The following is a 27,068-nucleotide window of genomic DNA, read 5'->3' as shown; positions in this document are numbered from 1 at the left end:
GTTCGGGTTCGCTCATCTGTAAAGTTCGAGTTCGTACCAAACTTTACGAATTCGGGTAGCCGGACCCGAACCCGGACTTCAGTAAAAAAGTGTTCGGGTGATTTTATTATTTTCAGTTATAACATGGTTATTGTGGAAAATGATAGCATTCTTAAGACAGAATGCAAAAAAAATATCGCCATTTAGGGGTAAAAAACAAACAAAACTTACCTCATCCACTTGATCGAGCTGCCGCAGTGTCTTCTATATTCTTTACGCAGGACCTGCAAAAGTACCTGCGATGATGTCACCGCTGTAAATTCAATAAACAATAGCTAACTATTAACTCCTTAAAGACCCAGGACGAGAATTCTCATCCTGCTGTCCTTCTCTTCCCCCACGTGCGGTGCTGCGATCAGCGGCAGAGATCCGGCTGTTACTGACTGCCGGATCCCTGCTGCATCCACCAGCATCGGTGATAACCGCGGCATATGGGAGGTTTGCGCTCCCTCACTTTAGCCATCGGGTCCTAGACATAGCCATAGCCATAGCAGCCCCTAGACATTCCAAGGCCTTGGGGCCCGGCATATACGGAGGCCTATGAGACCCAGGCTGGGTCTCATAGGCAAACTATCTGTGTATTGCACTGTGTAATAGGCCTCTTTCACACGACCGTTGTGTGCACCCGTGGCCGTTGTGCCGTTTTCCATTTTTTTTCGCGGACCCCATGACTTTCAATGGGTCCGTGGAAAAAACGGAAAATGCACCGTTTTGCAGCCGCATCCGAGATCCGTGTTTCCTGGCCGTGAAAAAAATATGACCTGTCCTATTTTTTTCACGGCCAACGGTTCACGGACCCATTCAAGTCAATGGGTCCGTGAAAGAACACGGATGCACACAAGATTGGCATCCGTGTCCGTGATCCGTGGCCGTAGGTTACTTTTTATACAGACGGATCCGAAGATCCGTCTGCATAAAAGCTTTTTCATAAGCTGAGTTTTCACTTCGTGAAAACTCAGAACCGACAGTATATTCTAACACAGAAGCGTTCCCATGGTGATGGGGACGCTTCTAGTTAGAATACACTACAAACTGTGTACAAGACTGCCCCCTGCTGCCTGGCAGCACCCGATCTCTTACAGGGGGCCGTGATCAGCACAATTAACCCCTTCAGGTGCGGCACCTGAATGGGTTAATTGTACTATCATATCCCCCTGTAAGAGATCAGGGCTGCCAGGCAGCAGGGGGCAGACCCTCCCCCCCTCCCCAGTTTGAATATCATTGGTGGCCAGTGCGACCCCCCCCCCTCTATTGTAATAATAGGTTGGTGGCCAGAGCGGCCCCCCCCTCCCTCTATTGTAATTATTCGTTGGTGGCACAGTGTGCGCCCCCCCCCTCCCTCCCTCTATTGTAATAATTCGTTGGTGGCACAGTGTGCGCCCTCCATCGGCCCCCCCTCCCTCTATAGCATTAACAACATTGTTAGCCAGTGTGCGGCCTCCCATCTCCCCCCCCCCCCCCATCATTGGTGGCAGCGGAGTTCCGATCGGAGTCCCAGTTTAATCGCTGGGGCTCCGATCGGTAACCATGGCAACCAGGACGCTACTACAGTCCTGGTTGCCATGGTTACTTAGCAATAGTACAATAGTAGAAGATTCATACTTACCTGCTGCTGGCTGCTGCTGCGATGTTCGTGTCCGGCCGGGAGCTCCACCTACTGGTAAGTGACAGGGTCTGTGCGGCGCATTGCTAAATGAACTGTCACTTACCAGTAGGAGGAGCTCCCGGCCGGACACGAAAATCGCAGCTCCCAGGTAAGTATGAATCTTTTACTATTGTACTATTGCTAGTAACCCGCTGCCACCAATGATCGGGGGGGGGGGATGGGAGGCTGCACACTGGCCACCAATGTTGTTAATGCTATAGAGGGAGGGGGGGCCGATGGGGGGCGCACACTGTGCCACCAACGATTTATTACAATAGAGGGAGGAAGGGGGGGGTGCACACTGTGCCACCAACGATTTATTACAATAGAGGGAGGAAGGGGGGGGGGGGGGCGCACACTGTGCCACCAACGAATTATTACAATAGAGGGAGGAAGGGGGGGGGCCGCACTGGCCACCAACGAATTATTACAATAGAGGGAGGAAGGGGGGGGGGGCCGCACTGGCCACCAATGATATTCAAACTGGGGAGGGGGGGGGGGGTCTGCCCCCTGCTGCCTGGCAGCCCTGATCTCTTACAGGGGGATATGATAGTACAATTAACCCCTTCAGGTGCGGCACCTGAGGGGTTAATTGTGCTGATCACGGCCCCCTGTAAGAGATCGGATACTGCTAGGCAGCAGGGGGCAGTCATGTACACAGTTTGTAGTATATTCTAACTAGAAGCGTCCCCATCACCATGGGAACGCCTCTGTGTTAGAATATACTGTCGGAAATGAGGTTTCACGATCTAACTCATATCCGACAGTATATTCTAACATAGAGGCGTTCCCATGGTGATGGGGACGCTTCAAGTTAAAATATACCATCGGATTGGAGAAAACTCCGATCCGATGGTATAAAAGGGACTCCAGACTTTACATTGAAAGTCAATGGGGACGGATCCGTTTGAAATGGCACCATATTGTGTCAACGTCAAACGGATCCGTCCCCATTGACTTGCATTGTAATTCAGGACGGATCCGTTTGGCTCCGCACGGCCAGGCGGACACCAAAACGACTTTTTTTTCATGTCCGAGGATCCTCCAAAAATCAAGGAAGACCCACGGACGAAAAAACGGTCACGGATCACGGAAAAACGGGACCCCGTTTTGCGGACCGTGAAAATATACTGTCGTGTGCAATAAGCCATACACTGATAGTCAATGCAGTACAATACAGATGTATTGTGCTGCAATGAAACAGGCATCAGACCCTGTAATGTTGAAGTCCCAGAGTGAGACAAAAAAAAAATCAATTTTTTTTTAACGTTTCAAGTAAAAAAAAAGCATCCTTAAAATTATTTTTTTTTAAATACGGAAAAAAAGTAGGCATATTAGGTATCGCCATGTCCATATCGATCGGCTCTATATAAATATCTCAGGTGAACACTGTCAAATTTTTTTTAATAAAAACTGTGCTAAAAAAACATTTTTTGTCATCTTACATCACTAAAAGTGTAACATCAAGCAATCAAAAAGGCGTAAGCCCCCCAAAATAGTACCAATCTAACCGTCACCTCATCCCACAAAAATGAGTCCCACCTAAGACAATCGCTCAAAAAGTAAAAATACTATGGCTCTCAGACTATTGAGACACTAAAACTGGATTTTTTTTGTTTCAAAAATGCTTTTATTGTGTTAAATGTAAAAAAAATAAAAAGTAGACATATTAGGTATCGCCGGATTTTCCGCATCCGTAACAACCTGCTCTATAAAAATACCACATGACCTAACCCCTCAGGTGAACACTGTAAAAAATAAAAATAAAAAAGGTGTCAAAAGCCATTTTTTGTCACCTTACATCACAAAATGTGCAATAGAATGCGATCAAAAAGTAATATGCACCCCAAAATGGTGCCAATCAAACCGTAATCTCATTCCACAAAAAATAAGCCCCACCTAAGACAATCACCCAAAAAATATAAATACTATAGCTCCCAGACTATGGAGACACTAAAACAGGATTTTTTTTTTCAAAAACGCTTTTATTGTGTTAAATATAAAAAATAAAAAAAAGGAGACATATTAAGTATCGCCAGATTCGCCACATCCGTAACAGCCTGCTCTATACAAATACCACATGACCTAACCCCTCAGGTGAACACCGTAAAAAAAAAAAAGGGTCAAAAGCCATTTTTTGTCACCTTACATCACAAAAAGTGTAATAGAAAGCTATCAAAAAGTAATATGCACCCCCAAAATAGTAGAAATCAAACCATAATCTCATTCCTCCAAAAATTATATTCTACTTAAGACAATCGCCCAAAAAATTAAAAAAAACTATGGCTCTCAGAATATGAAGACACTAAAACATGATTTATTTTTTTAAAATGATGTTATTGTGTAAAACTTAAATAAATAAAAAAATGTATACATATTAGGTATTGCCACGTCCGTAACGACCTGCTCTATAAAGATATCACATGACCTAACCCCTCAGGTGAACACCGTCAAAAAAAAAAAAACGATGTCAAAAAAGCCTTTTTTTTATCACCTCACATCACATAAAGTGTAATACCAAGCAATAAAAAAATTCATGCGCACCCTAAAATAGTACCAATCAAACCGTCATCTCATCCCGCTAAAAATGATATTCTACCTAAGACAATCGCCCAAAAAAAAAAAACTATGGCTCTCAGACTATGGAGACACAACACCATGATATTTTATTTTTTTTCAAAAATGCTGTTATTGTGTAAAACTTAAATAAATAAAAAAGTATACATATTAGGTATCACCGCATCCATAAGACCCTGCTGTATAAAAATTTCACATGAACTAACCCCTCAGGTAAACACCATTAAAAAAAATGAAAAAAAGTATAAAAAAAGCCTTTTTTTGTCACCTTACATCACAAAAAGTGTAATACCAAGCAATCAAAAAGTCATAGGCACCCCAAAATAGTACCATTCAAACTCTCATCTCATCCCACAAAAAATAAGACCCTACCTATGACAATCGCCCAAAAAATAAACAAAACCATGGCTCTCAGAATATGGAGACGCTAAAACATGATTTTTTTTGTTTAGAAAATGCTGTTATTGTGTAAAACTTAAATAAATTAAAAAAGTATATATATTAGGTATAGCTGTGTTCGTAAGAACCTGCTATATAAAAATATCACATGAACTAACACCTCAGGTGAACACCGTAAAAGAATAAAATGTAAAAACAGTATAAAAAAGCCATTTTTTGTCACCTTACATCACAAAAATTGCAACACCAAGTGATCAAAAAGGCATATGCCCCCTAAATAGTTTCAATCAAACGATCACCTCATCTCGCAAAAAATAAACCCCTACCTAAGACAATCGGTCAAAAAATAAAAAGCTGTCACTCTCAGACAATGGACTCACTAAAATGTGATTTTTTTTTGCTTCAAAACTGCTTTTATTGTGCTTAAGTGAAATAAATAAAAAAAGTTGACATATTAGGTATTGACGCATCCATAACAACCTGCTCTAAATACCACATGATCTAACCTGTCAGATGAACAATGTAAAAAACAAAAAAATTAAAACTGTGCTAAAACAGCAATTTGTTGTTACCTTGCTTTACAGAAAATTAATATAGAGCAACCAAAAATCATATGTACCCTAAAATAGTACTAACCAAACTGCCACCTTATCCCATAGTTTCCAAAATAGGGTCTTTTTTGGAGTTTCTACTCTAGGGGTGCATCAAGGGTTCTTCAAATGTGACATGGCAACTTAAAATGATCCCAGTGAAATCTGCCTTCCAAAAACCATATGGTGTTCCATTCCTTCTGCGGCCCTGCCGTGTGCCCGTACAGCAGTTTACGACCACATATCTGGGCAATAAATATTGAATTTTGTTTGGCTGTTAACCCTTGCTTTCTTAGCGGCAACAAATTTATTAAAATGGAAAATCTGCCAAAAAAGTTAAATTCTGAAATTTCATCTCCATTTTCCATTAATTCTTGTGGAACACCTAAAGGGTAAACAAAGTTTGTAAAAATCAGTTTTAAATACCTTGAGGGGTGTAGTTTCTAAAATGGGGTCATTTCTGGGTGGTTTCTATTATGTAAGCCTCACAAAGTGACTTCAGACCTGAACTGGTCCTTAAAAAGTGGGTTTTGTAAATTTTCTGAAAAATTTGTATCTAAACTTCTAAGCCTTCTAACGTCCCCAAATATAAAATGGCACTCACAAAATGATTCAAACATGAAGTAGACATATGGGGAATGTAAAGTAATAACTATTTTTGGAGTTATTACTATCTATTATAAAAGTAGAGAAATAAAAATTTGCAAATTTGCAAATTTTTCAAAATTTTGGGTAAATGTGTTATTTTTTTATAAATAAAAATGAAATGTTTTGACTCAATTTTACCACTGTCATGAATTACTGTACAATATGTGACTAGAAAAACAATCTCAGAAAGGCCTGGATAAATACAAGTGTTTTAAAGTCATTACCACATAAAGTGACACATGTCAGTTTGCAAAAAATGGCCTGGTCCTTAAGGTGTAAAAGGTCAAGGTCCTTATGGGGTTAATAAAGAGTCTGTTATTGTTCAAATATTTTATTTGACATATACAGTATTTGTTTTTCAGGTATGTATCTTGTGTAGTTGGTTGCCCATATGAAGGAAACATTGAAGCTCATAAAGTAGCCGAGGTAAGATTCAGTTTATAGTAGAACATTTATTTGTACTGCTAATAATGTTAGTACTCTTGTCTCGCAGCACTGGGGTCCAGGGTTCAATTCATACTAAGGACCACATTTACATAAGTCCTTGAGTGGGTTCCCTTCAGGAACTATGGTATCCTCTTCATTAACAAATTGACATGTTAATTGCATCTTATAAAAATGTCCCTAGAGAGTGTGTTTGGGATAAAGAAATTAGATTATAAACCCCACTGAGGTCGGGGACTGGTGTGAGCGTTGCCACTGCTGATTATGTTGCTGCTATATAAGCGTCCAGAAATAAATAATACATACAGTAAAATATTATTGTATTATAATATAGAGGCAGCAATCTTTGCAATGTTTCCCGCAGATTCTGGGCATGATTAAGTATATGTTCTTGCACAAAAGAGTTGTCGAAATTTCTGCAATTGTCCATTTCATTTGAAAGGAGCTTGCAGATATCCATGCCCCAGTTGGAGAAATATCCCAGTATGGATCCCTACACACAAATTTGTTTCTGTTTTTTCTTTTAGTTTTTTTTACCAGTAAAAAGACGATCTGTTTTATTTGCTGCGGCAGTTTTGAGGCAGTTTTTCAATGTGTCGTGCCAGTTTTCTTCATGGTGTTTTCTGGATATAGCGAAGGTGATGTGAAAGCGCCTAAAAAAAATTGCCAACAGCTACAGCATGCTGCCTTTTTTAAGAGAACCCAGAAAGCTAAAAAAAAAAGCCACATAATTAGCAAAAAACAAAAAATAAAATGCTGTGAGTCCTGAGCTACATATTTTTCATAGACCTTCAGCTAACATCTGGAACTGATGTTTTACCTAAAAAAAAATGCTATAAAAACATGAAAGTGCAGAAAAATGTCACAAGTCAGGATGAAAATGTCTGCAACAAATTTGCCCCATCAGAACATACCCTAACACCTACCAATTGGTTTAGATGGGTATATGATTTCAATTACAGGAATAATACAGTAGGATGGTAATCCCTAGGAATCTGGTAATCAGGTCTGGTCACTTGAGTTAGGCAACTTTCACACTAGCGGCAGCCTTCTCCGGCAGGCTGTTAAGGCGCACCGTGCTGCCGGAAGTCCGCTCCGGCCCCATTCACTATAATGGGGCCAGGCCGGAGGCAGCCGGAATAAAACTGCAGCACGTCATAGTTTTATTCCGGCCACCTCTCGGCATGTTTGCCATGCTGCGGACGAACCTCCGGCCCAACCCCATTATAGTGAATGGGGTTGGAGCGAACTTCCGGTGGCATGGTGCACTAGCGGTAGCACGGATCCGTCAGGCTGTTCCCCCACCGGAACAGCCTGCCGTTGAATGCTACCGCTAGTGTGAAGGTAGCATTAAAAAAAAAAAAGCTTTCACTTGTGCTAAATGAAATCATCTTTTTGCAGCTTTACTAATTACTATTCAGAAAAACCATGCACAATTTAGGGTGGATTCACATCTGCGTTCTGGATTCCGTTATAAAATGGTTATAACGGAAAATAACGGAATCCATAAGATGGAAGGATCGATCCGTTATGCTGCCCATAGGCTTGTATTATGACGGAATGCAAAACGGAAGCCTTTAAAAGGCATTCCGTTTTACTTTCCATCTTAATAGAAGTCTAACGGATGCGTCTGGTTTCCGTTATGCAGAACAGAGAAAAAAGGACTTTGTTTTCCATCTTCCATAACGGGACCCAGATGGATCCGTTATGATTCCCATAGACTTCTATTAAGGCCTCCTGCACACGACCGTATGGCTTTTCAGTGTTTTGCGGTCCGTTTTTCACGGATCCGTTGTTCTGTTTTTTGTTTCCGTTGTGTTTCCGTTTCTGTTCCGTTTTTCCGTATGGCATATACAGTATACAGTAATTACATAGATAAAATTGGGCTGGGCATAACATTTTCAATAGATGGTACCGCAAAAAACGGAACGGAAACGGAAGACATACGGATGCATTTCCGTATGTGTTCTGTTTTTTTGCGGACCCATTGACTTGAATGGAGCCACAGAACGTGATTTGCGGGCAATAATAGGACATGTTCTATCTTTAAACAGAACAGAAAAACGGAAATACGGAAACTGAATGCATACGGAGTACATTCCATTTTTTTTGCGGAACCATTGAAATGAATGGTTCCGTATACGGACCGTATACGGAACGCAAAAAACGGCCAGTAAACGGGGGAAAAAAACGGTCGTGTGCATGAGGCCTAAGACGGATCAAAACGGAATGCCTCTTAAGGCTTGTGTTTTGACTTCCGTCTTATGGATTCCGTTATTTTCTGTTATAACCATGTTATAATGGAAAGCCATAACGGAATCCAGAATGCAGATTTGAACCCACCCTTAGGCCTCATGCACACGGCCGTTGTTTTGGTCCGCAACCCGAGCCGCAGTTTTGGAGGCTCGGATGCAGACCCATTCACTTCAATGGGGCCGCAAAACATGCGGACAGCACTCCGTGTGCTGTCCGCATCCGTTGCTCCGTTCCGTGGCCCCACAAAAAAAATAGAACATGTCCTATTCTTGTCCGCGCTTTGCAGACAAGAATAGGCAGTTATATTAAAGGCTGCCCAAGCCGTTCCGCAAATTGCGGAACGCGCACGGACGCCATCCGTGTTTTGCGGATCCGCGATTTCCGGACCGCAAAACACACCACAGTCGTGTTCATGTAGCCTTACTGTGGTTTTTCAATGCCGCTTGTTCCTTCAACTTGTTTCACCTATACAAGTCGTGCAGCCAAAACCATGTTGCAAAAACCAATGAAATTTGTAGTAAAATGCACATGATTTTGCCAGGTACTAAAATGATTGTGCCATTACACAAGCTAAATCCTTTCAGCCCTGGAGGTTTTTCATTTTTGCATTTACGTTTTTCACTTCCTGCCTTTCAGGGGCGATACCTTTTTTATTTTTCTGTTCACATAGCTGTAGGAGGGTTTGTTTTTTGCGGGATAAGTTGCACATTCTAATTCCACCATTAAATATTGCATGAGATATAGTGGGGAGCTGGAAAAAAATCCAAATGGGGTTAAATTGGAAAAAAACACATTTCTGCAAGTTTTACGGGTTTTGTTTTTACGGCATTCCCTATACGGTATAACTGACCAGGTACTTTCATTTTCCAAATCAGTATGATTACAGCAATACCACATATAATGTATTTTTTGTCTGTGTCCTTTCTGATTTCTTTGTGGTCCGTATGCAGAACCATTCACTTTAATGGGTCTGTAAAAAAAGGGAAATTATTCCATGTGCATTCTATTTCCGTATGTACGCATGGCTCTGCAAAAAAAACGGATGCAATATGGATGTGACATAGACATCTGTATCTTTTGCGTATCAGTGTTTTGTGGACCGCAAAATACATACGATCGTGTGCATGAGCCCTAAGGAACAGGGAGCCCTCATAATGTGTTTAAGTGCTCAACAATAAATGTTCCTAGTTTGACAAAATCTTAGTTTACAAAAAAGAAAATTCACAAACCCTACTCCTAGTTTGTACTAGATTAAAGACCAAGATAATTTAGCTTTCCATGGCGATAGCTACTTCACTTAGTGTGCTGCTCACATACTGTGCTATAGCTTTTTTTCCACAAAAAGCAGTGTTTTTTTGTAAAATACAGCATCCACATGTTACATTTTTATTCTTTTTATTAGTTTTACCTAAGGCCTCTTTCACACAATTTTTTTTTCTGTTTCCGGAAACTGAATGTACTCCATGTGCATTCCGTTTCCGTATTTCTGTATATCCGTTCCGCTACAAAATAGAACTTGTCCTATTATTGTCCGCAAATAACGTTCAGTCGATCCATTCAAGTCAATGGGGCCGCATACAGAACACATTCTTATGTCCTCTGTATTTTGCAGATCCATGCCCACTTTGCCCATGTGTTTACTGTTTACAAACTTCACAGTAAGGCCTCTTTCACATGACCTTTTCTTTTCCGTCTATGGGCCGTCTTTTGCGTTCCGTATACGGTCCATATACGGAACCATTCATTTCAAAGGTTCCGCAAAAAAAAGTTTCATTGAAAGATAGAACATGTCCTATTATTGCCGTCTCCATTCCGTGTCTCCATTCAAGTCAATGGGTCCGCCAAAAAAATGGAACACATACGGAAATGCATCCGTATGTCTTCCGTATCCGTTCCATATTTGCGGAACCATCTATTAAAAATGTTATGTCCAGCCCAATTTTTTCTATATAATTGCTGTATACTGTATATGCCATACGGAAAAACGGAACAGAATCATAAACACAACGGAAACCAAAAATGGAACAACGGATCAGTGAAAAAAAGAACTTCAAAACACTGAAAAAGCCATACGGTCGTGTGAATGAGGCCTAATGATTACAAATTCTCTGCTTCTGTTTGCGATCCAAAAAAAAGGATCGCATACGGAAACCATACGGAGATGTTTTTGCGGAAATACGGAACGGAAACTGAAGCACGACGGAAACAAAAAAACGGAACAACGGATCCGTGAAAAACAGACTGCAAAATACAGCAAAATACATACAGTCGTGTGAAAGAGGCCTAAGTTTAGAGTACTTTTTTTTTTCAAATTGCAGCATTCTCTGATTGTGTTGCTTTTTCAGGGATTTTTCCGTTGTCGTTTCTATAGCTTGAAATGTTTGAAGAAAAACCTTGTGTTAAAACACTTAAAAACCACATGAATGTCATGCTGTTTTTTTACAAGCCAAAATAGCCCCCTAAAATTGTGTGGAAGCACCTTTCTAAAATGTCAAAGGCTGCTTTCACACAAGCGAGTTGTACACTCTGGAGTGTGAAAGCAGCCAAGCATGTTTTGTGGCCTGAGGAAAATGTGGCCCACATAGAAGTGCGTTGTCGTGTGCCCTTTTCTTAATGAATTTGGAATTTTGGAATATCAACAGCGCCGATTCTTTTTCTGCACCCTATATTATCCAGCCATGGTCACGGATGTCCAGCTCCATACCTGGCTGCAGCCGATTCTCCTTGCCCGAATTGCTTAACGTTACAAAGTAAGCATAATATAGCCCCCCTTCTCCAGCTACAGTTTATGCGCTATGTTGCGCTGTGTATCTTTTTTCTTTTAATTACAAAGAGGACAAGTGAGCAGAGACAGAAACCCAAGTGCAGTTTGACCTCATCTATAAAATCAGCATATACAAATAAACTGTATGTAAGTAATGGAACATTTTGTGCTGAAGTTTAACACAGATGAAGTACTATATTGACTATTTCCATTGATGGCTAGCAGGACAAACCTTAATGGGCACAGTAATGGACATGAATGTCAATGTATTTAATTGATGATGAATGCTAATGAGGAATGTTATTGATGAATTCTCTGAAAATATTGATTTGTAAGTAAAATGATCTGAGTCATTGAAAGTTCATACTTTTTATAGGATCAGAAATGACTATATTTTGAAAATGGCTCTGCATATTAAGTGCAAATATGTTGATTATGTCTGTTTCTATTGAAAGTAATGTGTCCATGAAAATTAGGGATGGTAAGTTGATAAAAAATGTAATCAGTGTCAGATGTGTTGGGGGGTCTTACCACTTTGGAAGTAGCCTATGTTGTGGTGCATCTGTGCTAAAATATTTCATTACAATCTACTGGTATTACCATAAGGGTGATTCTACACTTTGTGTGTGTTGGAGGAGGGAAATAACTCAGCAGCCCTACCACCCCTGGGAAGATCAGATCACAAGTTGGTGCATCTTTGACCTGTGTACAAACCACTTGTACTGTACATAGAGAACTATCTGTCACCCGCACAGTGAGGATATGGTGTGAAGAGAGAGAGGGATTGTTTCAACACAACTGCTTAGGAATGTACTACATTAACTTTTGTGTGTACAGTACCCCAAAAAAATAGTGAGGTACTTCTGTAACAAAATCCCTGGAATAACCTTGATATAAAAGATTTTCTCAAGTCGAATAAGACGGTCTTTAGATCAGGCGATAAGGAAAAGTTGAAGGATGTGACATTTATGGAGACAATCAGGAAAGGCCTCATGGACATGGCCGTTGTTTTGGTCCGCATCCGAGCCGCAGTTTTGGCGGCTCGGATGCGGACCCATTCACTTCAATGGGACCGCAAAAGATGAGGACAGCACTCCATGTGCTATCCGCATCCGTTGCTCCGTTTCGTGGTCCGCAAAAAAAATATAACATGTCTTATTCTTGTCCGGTCTTTGCGGACAAGAATAGGCAGTTATATTAAAGGCTGTCCATGCCATTCGTGTTTTGCAGATCTGCGGTTTGCAGACCGCAAAACACACAACGGTCGTGTGCATGAGGCCAAACACTGATATATATTGGCAACAGTATTGAGATAACTAATTAACTAATTAAGGCCTCATGCACACAGACGTTGCCCGGCCATGGCCGTATTCACTTGAATGGGTCCCCAATCCAGAGCTGCAGTGTGGAAAGGAGGCATGGAACCCCAGGGAAGCAGTACGGAGTTATATATTGTTTTATATAATTTATTTGATATTTATTTTTTACTAGCAGAAGGACCCGGCTTCGCACGGGTATATTTCATCTATTTCATTTTATTTTTCTGTGTGTCTTAAAAAGATATCAACAGTATTACACATAACAGTGACCTCTACAGGGCCCACCCCTTTAACATTGACTACAACCTTTAACAGTGAACTTCATAGTGGCCTGCCCCTTTAACAGTGACCTTTACAGTGCCTGCCCCTTTAACAGTGACTTCCACAGTGCCCGCCCCTTTAACAGAGACTTCCACAGTGCCCGCTCCTTTAGTAGTGACCTCCACATTGTCCGCCCCTTTAACAGTGACCTCCACAATGCCCACCCTTTTAACAGTGACCTGCACAATGCCTGCCCCTTTAACATTGATCACCCCTTTAACAGTGACCTTCACATTGCCTATCCTTTTAATAGTGCCCGCCCCTTTAACAGTGACTTCCACAGTGCCTTCCCCTTTAACAGTGACCTTCACAGTGCCCGCCCCTTTAACATTGATCACCACTTTAACATTGACCTTCACTGTGCCCGCCCCTTTAACAGTGAACTCCACAGCGGCCGTCCGTTTAATAGTGGCCCCTGCCCCCCATGCATGTAGCAGTGTAGTTGTGCCGTCATAGTCCTATGACTGAATATTTAAGGTCCTGCGAACTGCTAAAACCTGTGGTCAGTTGTTATTGCAACCTGGAGTAGGACCTGTGAGCTTCTATTGGCTAATAAGGGACCAGGCTTGCTGGCTTCTATTGGCTAATGCAGGTAATTTTTTGGGAATATCTAAGGAACTGTAAGTCTAAAACCTTCCCACACACCTGATATACCTGTGTGCCAAATTTGGTGACGATCGGCCCAGTCGTTTAGTTGCACATAAAGAATGTCCACACAAACAGACAGACGTCTAGACAGATAGACAGAAACTCATTTTTTTTTTAAATATATATATATATATATATATATATATATATATGAGACTAGCAGAAGGACCTGGCTTCGCATGGGTATATTTAATCTATTTCATTTTATGTCTCCATGTGTCGTAAAAAGATATCGACAGTTTCCACCATAACAGTGACAGCCCCTTTAACAATGACCTTAACAGTGCTCACCCCTTTAACAGTGCCTGCCCCTTTAACAGTGACCTCCACAGTGCCCGCCCCTTTAACAGTGACCGCCCCTTTAGCATTGACCACCCCTTTAACAGTGACCTTCATAGTGGCCGCCCCTTTAACAATGACCTTTACAGTGCCCGCCCCTTTAACAGTGACTTCCATAGTGGCCGCCCCTGTAACAGAGACCTCAACAGTGCCTGGCCCCTTAAAAAGTGACTTTCACAGTGACTGCCCCTTTAACAGTGACTTTTACAGTGACTACCCTTTAAGCAGTGACTTTTACAATGGCCACCCCTTTAACAGTGACTTTCACAGTGACCGCCCCTTTAACAGTGACTTTCATAGTGACCGCCTCTTTAACATTGACTTTCACAGTGACCACCCCTTTAAGGCTACTTTCACACTTGCGTTTGGTGTTCCGCTTGTGAGATCCGTTTGAGGGCTCTCACAAGTGGCCCCGAACGGATCCGTTCATCCCCAATGCATTCTGAATGGATAAGGATCCGTTCAGAATGCATCAGTTTGGATCCGTTACACCTTGCAGCGTTTTGGTGTCCGCCTGGCCGTGCGGAGCCAAACGGATCCATCCTGACTTACAATGCAAGTCAATGGGGACGGATCCGTTTGACGTTGACACAATATGGTGCAATTGCAAACGGATCCGTCCCCCATTGACTTTCAATGTAAAGTCAGGAGTCCCTATTAATACACCATCGGATCGGAGTTTTTTCCAATCCGATGGTATATTTTAACTTGAAGCGTCCCCATCACCATGGGAACGCCTCTATGTTAGAATATACCATCGGATTTGAGTTACATCGTGAAAACTCAGATCCGACAGTATATTCTAACACAGAGGTGTTCCCATAGTGATGGGGACGCTTCAAGTTAGAATATACTAAGAACTGTGTACATAACTGCCCCCTGCTGCCTGGCAGCACCCGATTTCTTACAGGGGGTTCTGAACCGCACAATTAACCCCTCAGGAGCGGCCCCCCTCCCTCCCCAGTATTAAATTCATTAGTGGCCAGTGTGGCCTCCCCTCTCCCCCGTCCCAACTAAAATCCCCCCCCCATCATTGGTGGCAGCGGAGAGTTCCGATCGGAGTCCCAGTTTAATCGCTGGGGCTCCGATCGGTTACCATGGCAGCCAGGACGCTACTGCAGTCCTGGCTGCCATGGTTATTTAGCAATTTTAGAAGCATTATACTTATCTGCGCTGTCTGTGGCCGGCTGGGCGCTCTTCCTACTGGTAAGTGACAGGTCTGTGCTATAAGCATTGCGCCGCACAGACCTTTCACTTACCACACTAGGCACGCCACTGGGAAGCATCATCCTATCTGAACTCTGGCGCGGCAGGCACGTGCTACCTAGTTGCCAGCGCCACTGCAGGGATGTGAAGCAGGTGCCAAGAGAAGTTTCTATATTGCCCTTCCAGTGTCTGTCTCTGTGACCACCACATTGACGAACTCAGTGAGTAGCAAAGGCTGGAGGTCTACTGCAGCAATCTTGATCACATTGTATGTAAGTGACTGACTCTTAGTGTAATAATCACTCATTCACACTGTGCTGAAATGCCTTAGGTAAGGGAGCTGTGAACCATGGCCTCTGTCTGTTGTATATGTGTGTATACATATACTTATATACAGTGTATATATATATATATATATATATATACATAGAGTACAGACCAAAAGTTTGGACACACCTTCTCATTCAAAGAGTTTTCTTTATTTTCATGACTATGAAAATTGTAGATTCACACTGAAGGCATCAAAACTATGAATTAACACATGTGGAATTATATACATAACAAACAAGTGTGAAACAACTGAAAATATGTCATATTCTAGGTTCTTCAAAGTAGCCACCTTTTGCTTTGATTACTGCTTTGCACACTCTTGGCATTCTCTTAATGAGCTTCAAGAGGTAGTCCCCTGAAATGGTTTTCACTTCACAGGTGTGCCCTGTCAGGTTTAATAAGTGGGATTTCTTGCCTTATAAATGGGGTTGGGACCATCAGTTGCGTTGAGGAGAAGTCAGGTGGATACACAGCTGATAGTCCTACTGAATAGACTGTTAGAATTTGTATTATGGCAAGAAAAAAGCAGCTAAGTAAAGAAAAACGAGTGGCCATCATTACTTTAAGAAATGAAGGTCAGTCAGTCAGCCAAAAAATTGGGAAAACTTTGAAAGTAAGGGCTATTTGACCATGAAGGAGAGTGATGGGGTGCTGCGCCAGATGACCTGGCCTCCACAGTCACCGTCCCTGAACCCAATCGAGATGGTTTGGGGTGAGCTGGACCGCAGAGTGAAGGCAAAAGGGCCAACAAGTGCTAAGCATCTCTGGGAACTCCTTCAAGACTGTTGGAAGACCATTTCAGGGGACTACCTCTTGAAGCTCATCAAGAGAATGCCAAGAGTGTGCAAAGCAGTAATCAAAGCAAAAGGTGGCTACTTTGAAGAACCTAGAATTTGACATATTTTCAGTTGTTTCACACTTGCTTGTTATGTATATAATTCCACATGTGTTAATTCATAGTTTTGATGCCTTCATAGTCATGAAAATAAAGAAAACTCTTTGAATGAGAAGGTATGTCCAAACTTTTGGTCTGTACTGTATATATATATATATATATATATATACACACACTCACCTAAAGAATTATTAGGAACACCATACTAATACGGCGTTGGACCCCTTTTGCCTTCAGAACTGCCTTAATTCTATGTGTCATTGATTCAACAAGGTGTTGATAGCATTCTTTAGAAATGTTGGCCCATATTGATAGGATAGCATCTTGCAGTTGATGGAGATTTGAGGGATGCACATCCAGGGCACCAAGCTCCCGTTCCACCACATCCCAAAGATGCTCTATTGGGTTGAGATCTGGTGATTGTGGGGGCCATTTTACTACAGTGAACTCATTGTCATGTTCAAGAAACCATTTTTCCAGTCTTCAACAGTCCAATTTTGGTGAGCTCGTGAAAATTGTAGCCTCTTTTTCCTATTTGTAGTGGAGATGAGTGGTACCCGGTGGGGTCTTCTGCTGTTGAAGCCCATCCGCCTCAAGGTTGTGCATGTTGTGGCTTCACAAATGCTTTGCTGCATACCTCGGTTGTAACGAGTGGTTATTTCAGTCAACGTTGCTCTTCTATCAGCTTGAATCAGTCGGCCCATTCTCCTCTGACCTCTAGCATCAACAAGGCATTTTCACCCACAGGACTGCCGCATACTGGATGTTTTTCCCTTTTCACACCATTCTTTGTAAACCCTAGAAATGGTTGTGTGTGAAAATCCCAGTAACTGAGCAGATTGTGAAATACTCAGAACCGGCCTGTCTGGCACCAACAACTATGCCACGCTCAAAATTGCTTAAATCACCTTTCTTTCCCATTCTGACATTCAGTTTAGAGTTCAGGAGATTGTCTTGACCAGGACCACAACCCTACATGCATTGAAGCAACTGCCATGTGATTGGTTGACTAGATAATCGCATTAATGAGAAATAGAACAGGTGTTCCTAATAACTCTTTAGGTGAGTGTGTATATATATATATATATATATATATATATATATATATACACAGTATGTATATATATATATATATATATATATATATGAGTTTCTGTCTGTCTGTCTATCTGTTTGTCTGTCTGTCTAGACGTTCTTTATGCGCGACCAAACGACTGGACCGATCTTCACCAAATTTGGCACACAGGTACATCAAGTGTCCGGGAAGGTTTTAGACCGGGTCTCAGCTCTCTAAGACGTACCGTTACTGAGATATTCCAAAAAAAATTGCCCCCCCCCAAATACAAGCCTGCAATTCTTTCTCTTTAAAGCCCAACTGCCATAAACACAGTTTTACTCCAGGTTTCCATAACAACCCAGCCATATTTCTTTACTGCTTAAAGGGGCGGTCACAGTGAAAGTCACAGTTAAAGGGGTGATCACAGTGAAAGTCAGTTAAAGGGGCGGTCACAGTGAAAGTCACAGTTCAAGGGGTGGTCACTGTGAAAGTCACAGTTAAAGGGGCGATCACAGTGAAAGTCACAGTTAAAGGGGCGGTCACTGTGAAAGTCACAGTTAAAGGGGCGGTCACAGTGAAGGAGTGGTCACAGTTAAAGGGGCGGTCACAGGAGCGGGCACTGCGATTGGCCAGAGTCACTGTTAAAGGGGCGGGCACTGTGGAGGTCACTGTTTAAGGGGCAGGCACTGCAGAGGTCACAGTTAATGGGGTGGGCACTGTGGAAGTCACTGTTAAAGGGGCGGGTACTGTGAAGGTCATTGTTAAAGGGGAGACCACTATGAAGGTCACTGTTAAAAGGGGTGGTTAATGTTAAAGGGGTGGGCACTGTGTAGGTCACTGTTAAAGGGGCGGGCACTGTGGAAGTCACTGTTAAAGGGGCGGCTACTATGAAGGTCATTGTTAAAGGGGTGGTCACTGTTAAAGGGGCGGGCACTGTGGAGGTCACTGTTAAAAGGGTGAGCATTGTGGAGGACTCTGATAAAGGGGAAGGCACTGTGGAAGTCACTGTTAAAGGATCTGGCACTGTTAAGGTCACTGTTAAAGGGGCGGTCACTATTAAGTTCACTGTTAAACAGGTGGTGAATGTTAAAGGGGTGGACACTGTGGAGGTCATTGTTAAAGTGGCGGGCACTGTGGTGGTCACTGTTAAAGGGGCAGGCACTGTTGAGGTCACTGTTAAAGGGTCGGTCACTGTTAAAGGGGTGGGTTCTGTGGAGGTCTCTTTTAAAGGGGCCTGCACTGTGGAAGTCATTGTTAAAGGGGCGGGAACTGTGATTGTCACTGTTAAAGGGGCATCCACTATTAAGGTCACTGTTAAAGGGTTGGTCAATGTTAAAGGGGTGGGCACTGTGAAGGTCATTGCTAAAGTGGTGGGCACTGTGGAGGTCACTGTTAAAGGGGTGGGCATTGTGGAGGTCACTGTTAAAGGGTCGGTCACTATTAAAGGGACAGGCAATGTGGAGGTCATTGTTAAAGGGACGGGCACTGTGGAGGTCACTGTTAAAAGGGCAGGTACTTAGAAGGTCACTGTTAAAGGGGCAGGCACTGTGGAGGTCACTGTTAAAGGTGTGGCCAATGTATAATTCACTGTCAAAGGGGTGGGCACTGTGAAGTTCACTGTTAAAGGGGCAGCCACTATGAAGGTCACTGTTAAAGGGGTGGTCAATGCTAAAGGGGCAGGCACTGTGAAGGTCACTGTTAAAGATGTGGTCACTGTTAAAGGGGTGGGAGCTGTAGAGGTCACTGTTAAAGGGGCAGGCACTGTGGAGGTCACTGTTAAAGATGTGGTCACTGTTAAAGGGGTGGGAGCTGTAGAGGTCACTGTTAAAGGGGCAGGCACTGTGGAGGTCACTGTTAAAGGGGCAGACAATTTGGAGGTCAATGTTAAAGGGATAGCCACTGTGGATGTCAATGTTAAAGGGGCGGCTACTGTGGAGGTCACTGTAAAAGGGGTAGGAACTGTGGAGATCACTGTTAAAGGGGCTGTCACTGTGGAGGTCATTGTTAAAGGGCCGGATACTGTAGAGATCACTGTTATGGGGATACTGTCATTATCTTTTAACGACACACAGAAACATTAAATGAAATTCTTCTAATATATATATATATATATATATATATATATATATATACAGTATATATATATCCTGCATAATTATACTGAACCCCACAAAAATGGATTTCTGGAAAAATGGGGGGGGGGGGTGAAAGTATTTGCTTGCAGGTAGCTCTGCTTTTGAGGTGCACCTGCAATTCTGATAGCAGGCACAGGCAGCCACAGCTTCTGTCTCCCTTTTCCCTGTCTGTCAGCATCCATGCTTCTCTTTATTGTACACAACACACACAATTCTTCTTTGGAATCCTAGCCTTTCCCTTCACTTTTCCTGGCAATAAGCTTGATTGATTTCTGACTGTCCCTGATTGATTTCTGACTCTCCCTGACTCCCTAAGATCACACAGGAAAATTGTGATTATATGAGAGCCCTTTAATTTCTTAGCTATAGGTGATGCAAATTCAATTCATGTAGAACCAATTTGCTCGTATCTATTTGTTAACAGAAGCCCTCCTCTAATTTCTCTCAGTAGTCTGGTTATATGCAACAGTACCTTCATAAAATACTAAGACTAATGCTAAGATGTCTGGTAAATGTCTCTTCAATTTCAGAATAAACTAAATGTGATCTCTTTAATGAGGTTCATCATGTCAATTAATATAACACTTTCTTTACAAATAGCAGAAAACAATGATATCATAAGCCCGGTACTAGTGAAACAATAAAACTTGTGTTATTTTACTCAGGTATCTAAAAGACTGTATAGTATGGGTTGCTACGAGATCTCACTTGGGGACACTATTGGAGTTGGGACACCAGGCAGCATCAGAAAAATGCTGGAAGCCGTTATGAAAGAGATTCCAGTGCATGCCCTGGCTGTTCATTGCCATGATACTTATGGACAAGCTCTGGCAAATATTCTTACAGCCATGCAGGTATAGTTCAATTATTAATTATATAAGAATGTATGTCAATGTCACAGATACATTACATACCTTGTATAGAAAAAAAATCTTTAAAGATGTTGTCTGAGTTTTTTTTTTGTTCTTTGTACAACTAGGCAAATGTAAGGACAATCCTTACTTTATCTCCAGTTGCTGCTTTCTCAGATTTCACTGAGGGTCATATGACCTGTGATGTCAGCTTCTCTCCCTGCTCTGATAATGTTTCCTCCACAAGCCTGAGAGATCAGATATGAGTCTGTGCTGCCCCCCACCACCACCCCTTTATGCACTTGCCGTCTGTTATCTCCCTGGATTCTTAATCCTTTCAGCTGCACAGACTCAGGGCTGAAGGCTTTACTGAGTAGCTGCAGGCAGTGAGGAGACAAATGCTGGGCACAGGAGCTGACAGAGGAGTTTTGCAGAGCATTGCACAAGAATAGACAGGGGGAAAATCCTGTGTGTGTATCAGCAGTGTCATTATACAGCTGGTACTTGTAGTCTTACACATACAACATACTGCTGAGTCCCCCAGCAGGCAGACATGTCACTCAGGGCAGCTCTTGTATTCACTCCCTTTGCAGAGCAGGGGGAGGGGCAGACATTGTTGTTATTGCAAGTAAACAAAAGGGCCAGAAGAGAACCAGGGAAATTAGAAAATATATTTTTTTTGCCGAAAACTTGCTTAGTTTAGTTATATATTGTTGACCATCAGATTTACTGTGATATACTGTATATATATTTTTTTCATAACTTGGACAACCCATTTAAGTAAATGTGTGACGTACAGAAGCTTTATTTTATCTACTTTCCATAATAAATTTGACAATTGTAATATTGTATTAGGCATGCATACTGGGATATTGAAGTCAGAGAATATTTATTCCATTATTTCCTCCATGGTTGTGTATGTGACATCTGCTCCTCCTCTTTAATGCATCACTGTTGCTGGGCAGAATATGCAAATAAGTAAACAGCAAACAAACTGGCGGAAATAGTAATAACGACATCACATAAATGAAAACAGTCTTAATTCCAATTGCTGCTTGGATTTTTATGTCTTAAGAAGGTTGTCTCACATTAAAGGGGGTGTATTTAATAATAACCCATTCAAAGTGAAATAGTGGATCAGCTTTGTTAAAAAAAACTGTATAGTTCTAAGTGATCAACACAAAAGTGTTTGTTTATTAAACAGAATTAAGCCTATATTAGGCATATTTCTGGTGAAGATTGCGGCGCAAAGGTCCTTTAGACGGCAATCTGCGACTTTTTCCCACTCACGCCAGGTCTAAAAAAGTGGGTGTGACGTGGGAAGTCTCATTTGCTACGCCTGTTTTAGGCGTAGAAAATGGTCTAAATGTAAGACAGCTAGGAAGCTTTGGAAGCGGCGGTCGATCCGTCAAAGTCATGTAAAGGCCAGCGCCTTTTCATAACTCTGGCGGATCCACCAACAGGTATAGGGCTTAATAAGGCCGGCATCTAAAACACCGGTCTTAATAAATGTTCCCCAAATTGTTTCTCTCCTGCTAAATTTTAAAATCATATATATGTTCTTCTTTTCTATCTCTGGCAGCAGAGTGCACTACCAATCTCCGACTCTAACCTGTAACCTGTATGTGTGCTGTTCACCATGTACACTGAAAAATGATCAGATAGGAAGTATAAAATCTGGAAGTTCCTTCAAATATGGGTTTTGTGGACCCCAAGCACAAGTTAAAAGGAGTAGGATAATACTATTTAAAGCACCAATCTATAGCAGGCACTGTCCTTTGCAAATGCCATCAGTAGCATCGCTAATCATTTTTTGCATCATATAAATGGTGTGAAAAATGTATTCTTTAATAAAAAAGAATATTAAAGGAAAAATAAAGAATGTGGTATATTAGAAGGATCTATGGAAAATAGCAGAAATCATACAAAGTGTTTTGTTATATATCACAATGCAATACTTTTATTTTATAATTGTAATTATATCCAAACTTGTAATCCAAAGTCTGTTTCTTTGTATACATGCTATTCTATTCACAATAATTTTCAGTGCTTATAGGTATGGATGTTTAAAGCATGATTCAATAGAATGTTTGAGGAATGTTGTAGTTCTACTTTATAGCTGCTAGAGGGCAATGTTGGAACAAACATAGTACTGATGGTTTCCCTATAATTTGATACTTTTTCTTTATACTTTATTGTTATATTATAAATCATGACTATTTTGAAAATGCTATTCATTTTTCTCAGTCTCCAAATATTTAGATTTATTGATAAAAGTGGCACCTGTTTGAATAACTATACTGCACAGTCGAGTAAAATTATTATGACCACTTTCTACTTTCGATGTTGGCAGCATGTAACTTATGAAGGAAGTCAAGTGTCATGAGATAGATTGAGGTGAACATTGGCTATGAAGGACTGTGAGGGTGGACCGACATGCTAAAGGGGAGCAGCTCACCACCAAAATGAACAAAGTGGCTCAGTAGAGTAAAGTGAACTCTACTGTGTATGGGGTTCTGAAGTAGACAGATGGTCACTGCTCCTCTGCTAACGAAATTGAATCTGCAGAAAATCTTCAATTTTCATAGCAATATCAGAACTACACCTCTGCTGAGGTGTAGTCATGTTTTGTGCTTCATTGAATGGATGGACATTGGCGTGTCAGGCAAGAAACATCAGAGAACAAACACCCTACGACCATTGCTGGAAGAAAACAAGCTGGTGGTGGTAACATTATGGTCTGTCAAATGTTTTTGTGGCATTCTCTTGTCCCATTCATCCATGTGAAAGGCACTCTCAACTGATTTGGATGTGAATCTGCAGTACCCCAGACCTGTACCCCAGGCAAAGTTTGGTTTATGTAATGTTTGTAATGTTCTGTCATATTTGCACTGTACACCAGCAGGTGAGATATGGTTGGCATAGGGATGGGTCTAGCCACCCAATTCCTCACCCATTGGTAGGAGAGGTCTGGTCCTATTGCCTGTCAAGAGGAAGCGTGTTAGCTAGGAGAATGAGAGGTTAGGAAGCACATCCTATTGCTCCTGCTCTAAGTACCTTAGGGACCATAGAACTAGCTCATCTGTGAGACCACTACTCCAGAGAGACTGAATGATCCAAAAACTACACAGAATTTACAGCAGAATGACCAACTAGCACAATTATGCAGACCCTGCTGTAGGTGCCAGGCTATGGCTCAGACACCCAACACCTCAGTTATATCCAGACATGGCCAACTCATAAAAGCCCTTCTTAACCAGTGGACACCTACAGCCACAAATGCCAACTTTCAGCTGTTAGCCCGGAGTTCAGGGAAGAGAGACATCGGCAAGATATACCAGAGGTGCCATTATCAGCTAGTTTGCCAACCATCATACCTCATCATGTGGAGAGAGAAATAGCACTTTATGCTACTACTGTTGGGTATACTACAAATCCTATTTTGCAATAAGTAAAGAGAGACATTTATTCTTTTACTTTTGGCCTGATTCCTCATCATCTTTCACTGCACCCATACCCAGGGAACAACAGCCATCAGGGCTATTACCATTCCCATCCTCTGCACTGGCTTCTCAGGGCATCACTTCAATAAACATCCTTGCAGATTACATACACCCATACATGTTTATTGTCTTCCTGGGATGGGTGGGATTTTTCAGCAAGACAATTTGACATGTCACACTGTAAAAAATGCCTAATGGTTGAAAAAGCATGACCAAGACTTCCAAGTACTGTCCTGGTCCCCTAATTCCCCAGACTTGAACCCAACTGAGCATCTGTGAGCCCAACTCAATAGTCATGTTCACTCTATGGATCCTCCCCCACAAACCCTCCAGCAGCTAAGGGATTTAATGCAGTCAGCATGGCTGCAGATACCTGTGACCACCCACCAGGACCGTATTTAGTCACTCCCAGCCCATCTAGCTGTTGTCTGTGTTGCACACAGCAGTTACTCCCAATATTAGCTGGTGGTGATAATAATGTGACTCGAATGTGTGTGAGTGTATATATATATATATATATATATATATATATATGTATATATATATATATATATATATCAGTTGCTATGGGTCTAAACAGCTGGAGAGGGCGCAGCGATGAATCTAGTATTACATTCCTTTCTTTAAAATGAATGATTATAGTGTCACATATGTAATAGGGGGGAACACCAAAAGACAACAAGAAGGAAGGGTAAGGACACTAGGCCTCACCGCTAGGGAAGAGAAAGGGTCACCACACAGACAAAGTGAAACCAAAAGAGGCTGTCAGATCACTGATGTGCAGATAATCTTTCAGACCTTCTAAGACCTGTCACAGGAGTGACAGTCCCCCCCCCCTGTTCTATGGGTGACCTCGGGGCACCCAGGACCGACCTTATCAGGATGAGCTCTGTGGAATGCTCTCACCAGACGACTAGCATTAACATCAGTCGCTGGAACCCACATTCTCTCCTCTGGTCCATACCCTTTCCAATGTACGAGATACTGGAGGGATCTCCGAAGTACTCGGGAGTCCACAATCCTGCTGATCTGAAATTCTAAATTGCCGTCCACTATGACAGGAGCGGGAGGTAAGAAGGACGGCTTAACAGGTTCGACACATTTCTTTAACAACGATTTATAAAATACGTTTTGGATTTTCAATGCCTGAGGAAGTTCAAGACGGAAGGCTACAGGGTTAACAATGGCAGTGATCTTATATGGACCAATAAATCTTGTGCCCAAATTCCAAGAAGGTAACTTAAGTTTAATGTTTCTTGTAGACAACCACACAGAATCACCCAATCTCAGGTCCGGACCACTCATACGTCTCCTGTCAACAGCATGCTTATACCTGTTGACCATCTTTTTCAGGTTATTTTGGATCCACCAAATAGAAGACAAAGAAGAGGAAAATTGTTCCTCCTCGGGAATGCCGGAATTTTGAGCACCAGAAAATGTACCAAACTGTGGATGGAACCCATATGCCCCAAAAAACTGTGACTTATCAGTGGATTCCTGTCTACGGTTATTTATAGCAAACTCAGCTAACGACAAAAATGAAGACCACTCTTCCTGATTCTCTGAAACAAAACATCTCAAGTAAGTCTCCAGATTCTGATTAGTGCGCTCAGTCTGTCCGTTCGACTGAGGATGAAAAGCCGAAGAGAAGGACAGTTGTACACCCAGACGAGTACAGAACGCTTTCCAGAATCTGGAAACAAAATGAGTCCCTCTATCGGACACCACATCAGAGGGAATGCCATGTAGTTTCACAATGTTTTTGACCTTTCGAACACCTGTGCAAGAGTTTTAGTATTAGGTAGACTAGGTAATGCAATAAGGTGTGCCATTTTACTAAAACGATCAACTACCACCAGAATCACGGATTTTCCCGAAGAATTTGGTAAAACCGTGATAAAATCCATGGACAAATGGGTCCAAGGTCTGGACGGTATGGGCAATGGAAGCAGAGATCCGGAAGGCCGAGTATGTGTCACCTTAGCACGTGCACAGGTACCACAGGCTGACACATAGTCCTCAACACACTTTATGCAACCCCGGCCACCAGAATCTGCGAGAGATGAGATCGACAATCGATCTGCTCCCAGGGTGCCCAGCAACCACCGTACAGTGATGATCCTCGAACACCTTGTGACGCAATTCGGAGGGAACAACAATTTTCCCGGAGGACAAGAGTCTGGAGCATCCTCCTGTGCCTCCAACACCTTGGCCTCGAGATCAGGATAAAGAGCGGATATGACTACCCCTTCAGATAAAATGGGACATGGGTCATTAGACTCACCCCCCTCCAGGAAAGCTAAGCGACAAAGCATCCGCCTTGACGTTCTTAACCCCAGGGCAGTAAGTGACGATGAAGTTAAATCCAGTGAAAAACAATGACCATCTGGCCTGCCTGGGGTTCAGTCGCTTAGTCGACTCCAGGTAGGCCAGATTCTTGTTATCCGTAATTACCGTAATAGGATGAATTGCTCCTTCCAACCAATGCCGCCATTCCTCGAATGCTAACTTAATGGCCAGCAATTCCCTATTCCCCACATCATAATTCCATTCAGCAGTCGAGAGTTTTTTAGAGAAAAATGCACATGGGCGCCATTTACTGGGTGAAGGACCCTGCGACAAGATTGCTCCTACCCTTACCTCGGACGCGTCAACCTCAACAATAAATGGCTGAGACACGTCCGGTTGCACCAGATTCCAGAATAGGGGCCGAAGCAAAACATTCTTTCACAGCAGAAAAGGCCTGTAATGCCGCATCAGACCAGATAGAAATATCAGCACCCTTCCTAGTCATGTCTGTTAAAGGTTTAACCACCGATGAATAGTTCAAGATAAATTTACGGTAGCTGTTGGTAAACCCTTAAAACCGTATAAGCGCTTTCAGATTTTCGGGTCGATCCCAGTCCAACACGGCACGGACCTTCTTGGGATCCATACGAAAACCTGAGGATGAGAGAAGGTAACCCAGAAATTGCACTTCCTGTACAGCAAATACACACTTTTACATCTTAGCATACAACTTATTCTCTCTTAGGATCTGTAACACCTGTCTCACATGATCCTGATGAGTCTCCATATTAGGCAAATAAATTAGTATGTCAT

General features: G+C 42.2%; 1 protein-coding gene across 1 annotated transcript in view; it reads left to right on the top strand.

Annotated features, from left to right (window-relative positions):
- The window catches only part of HMGCLL1 (3-hydroxymethyl-3-methylglutaryl-CoA lyase like 1), a 262,055-nt gene that overhangs the window by 150,887 nt on the left and 84,100 nt on the right, over positions 1–27,068 (top strand). The window contains exons 7-8 of the mRNA XM_040426810.1: positions 6,261–6,324; positions 20,278–20,466. Of these exons, the coding sequence (XP_040282744.1) occupies positions 6,261–6,324; positions 20,278–20,466 (253 nt within the window). The remainder of the gene's footprint in view (positions 1–6,260; positions 6,325–20,277; positions 20,467–27,068) is intronic.

Source organism: Bufo bufo, chromosome 4 (genome assembly GCF_905171765.1).
Source record: "Bufo bufo chromosome 4, aBufBuf1.1, whole genome shotgun sequence".
Lineage (NCBI taxonomy): Eukaryota > Metazoa > Chordata > Amphibia > Anura > Bufonidae > Bufo > Bufo bufo.
The sequence above is the reverse complement of the archived record's forward strand: the minus strand, read 5'-3'. Positions and strand labels throughout refer to the sequence as shown.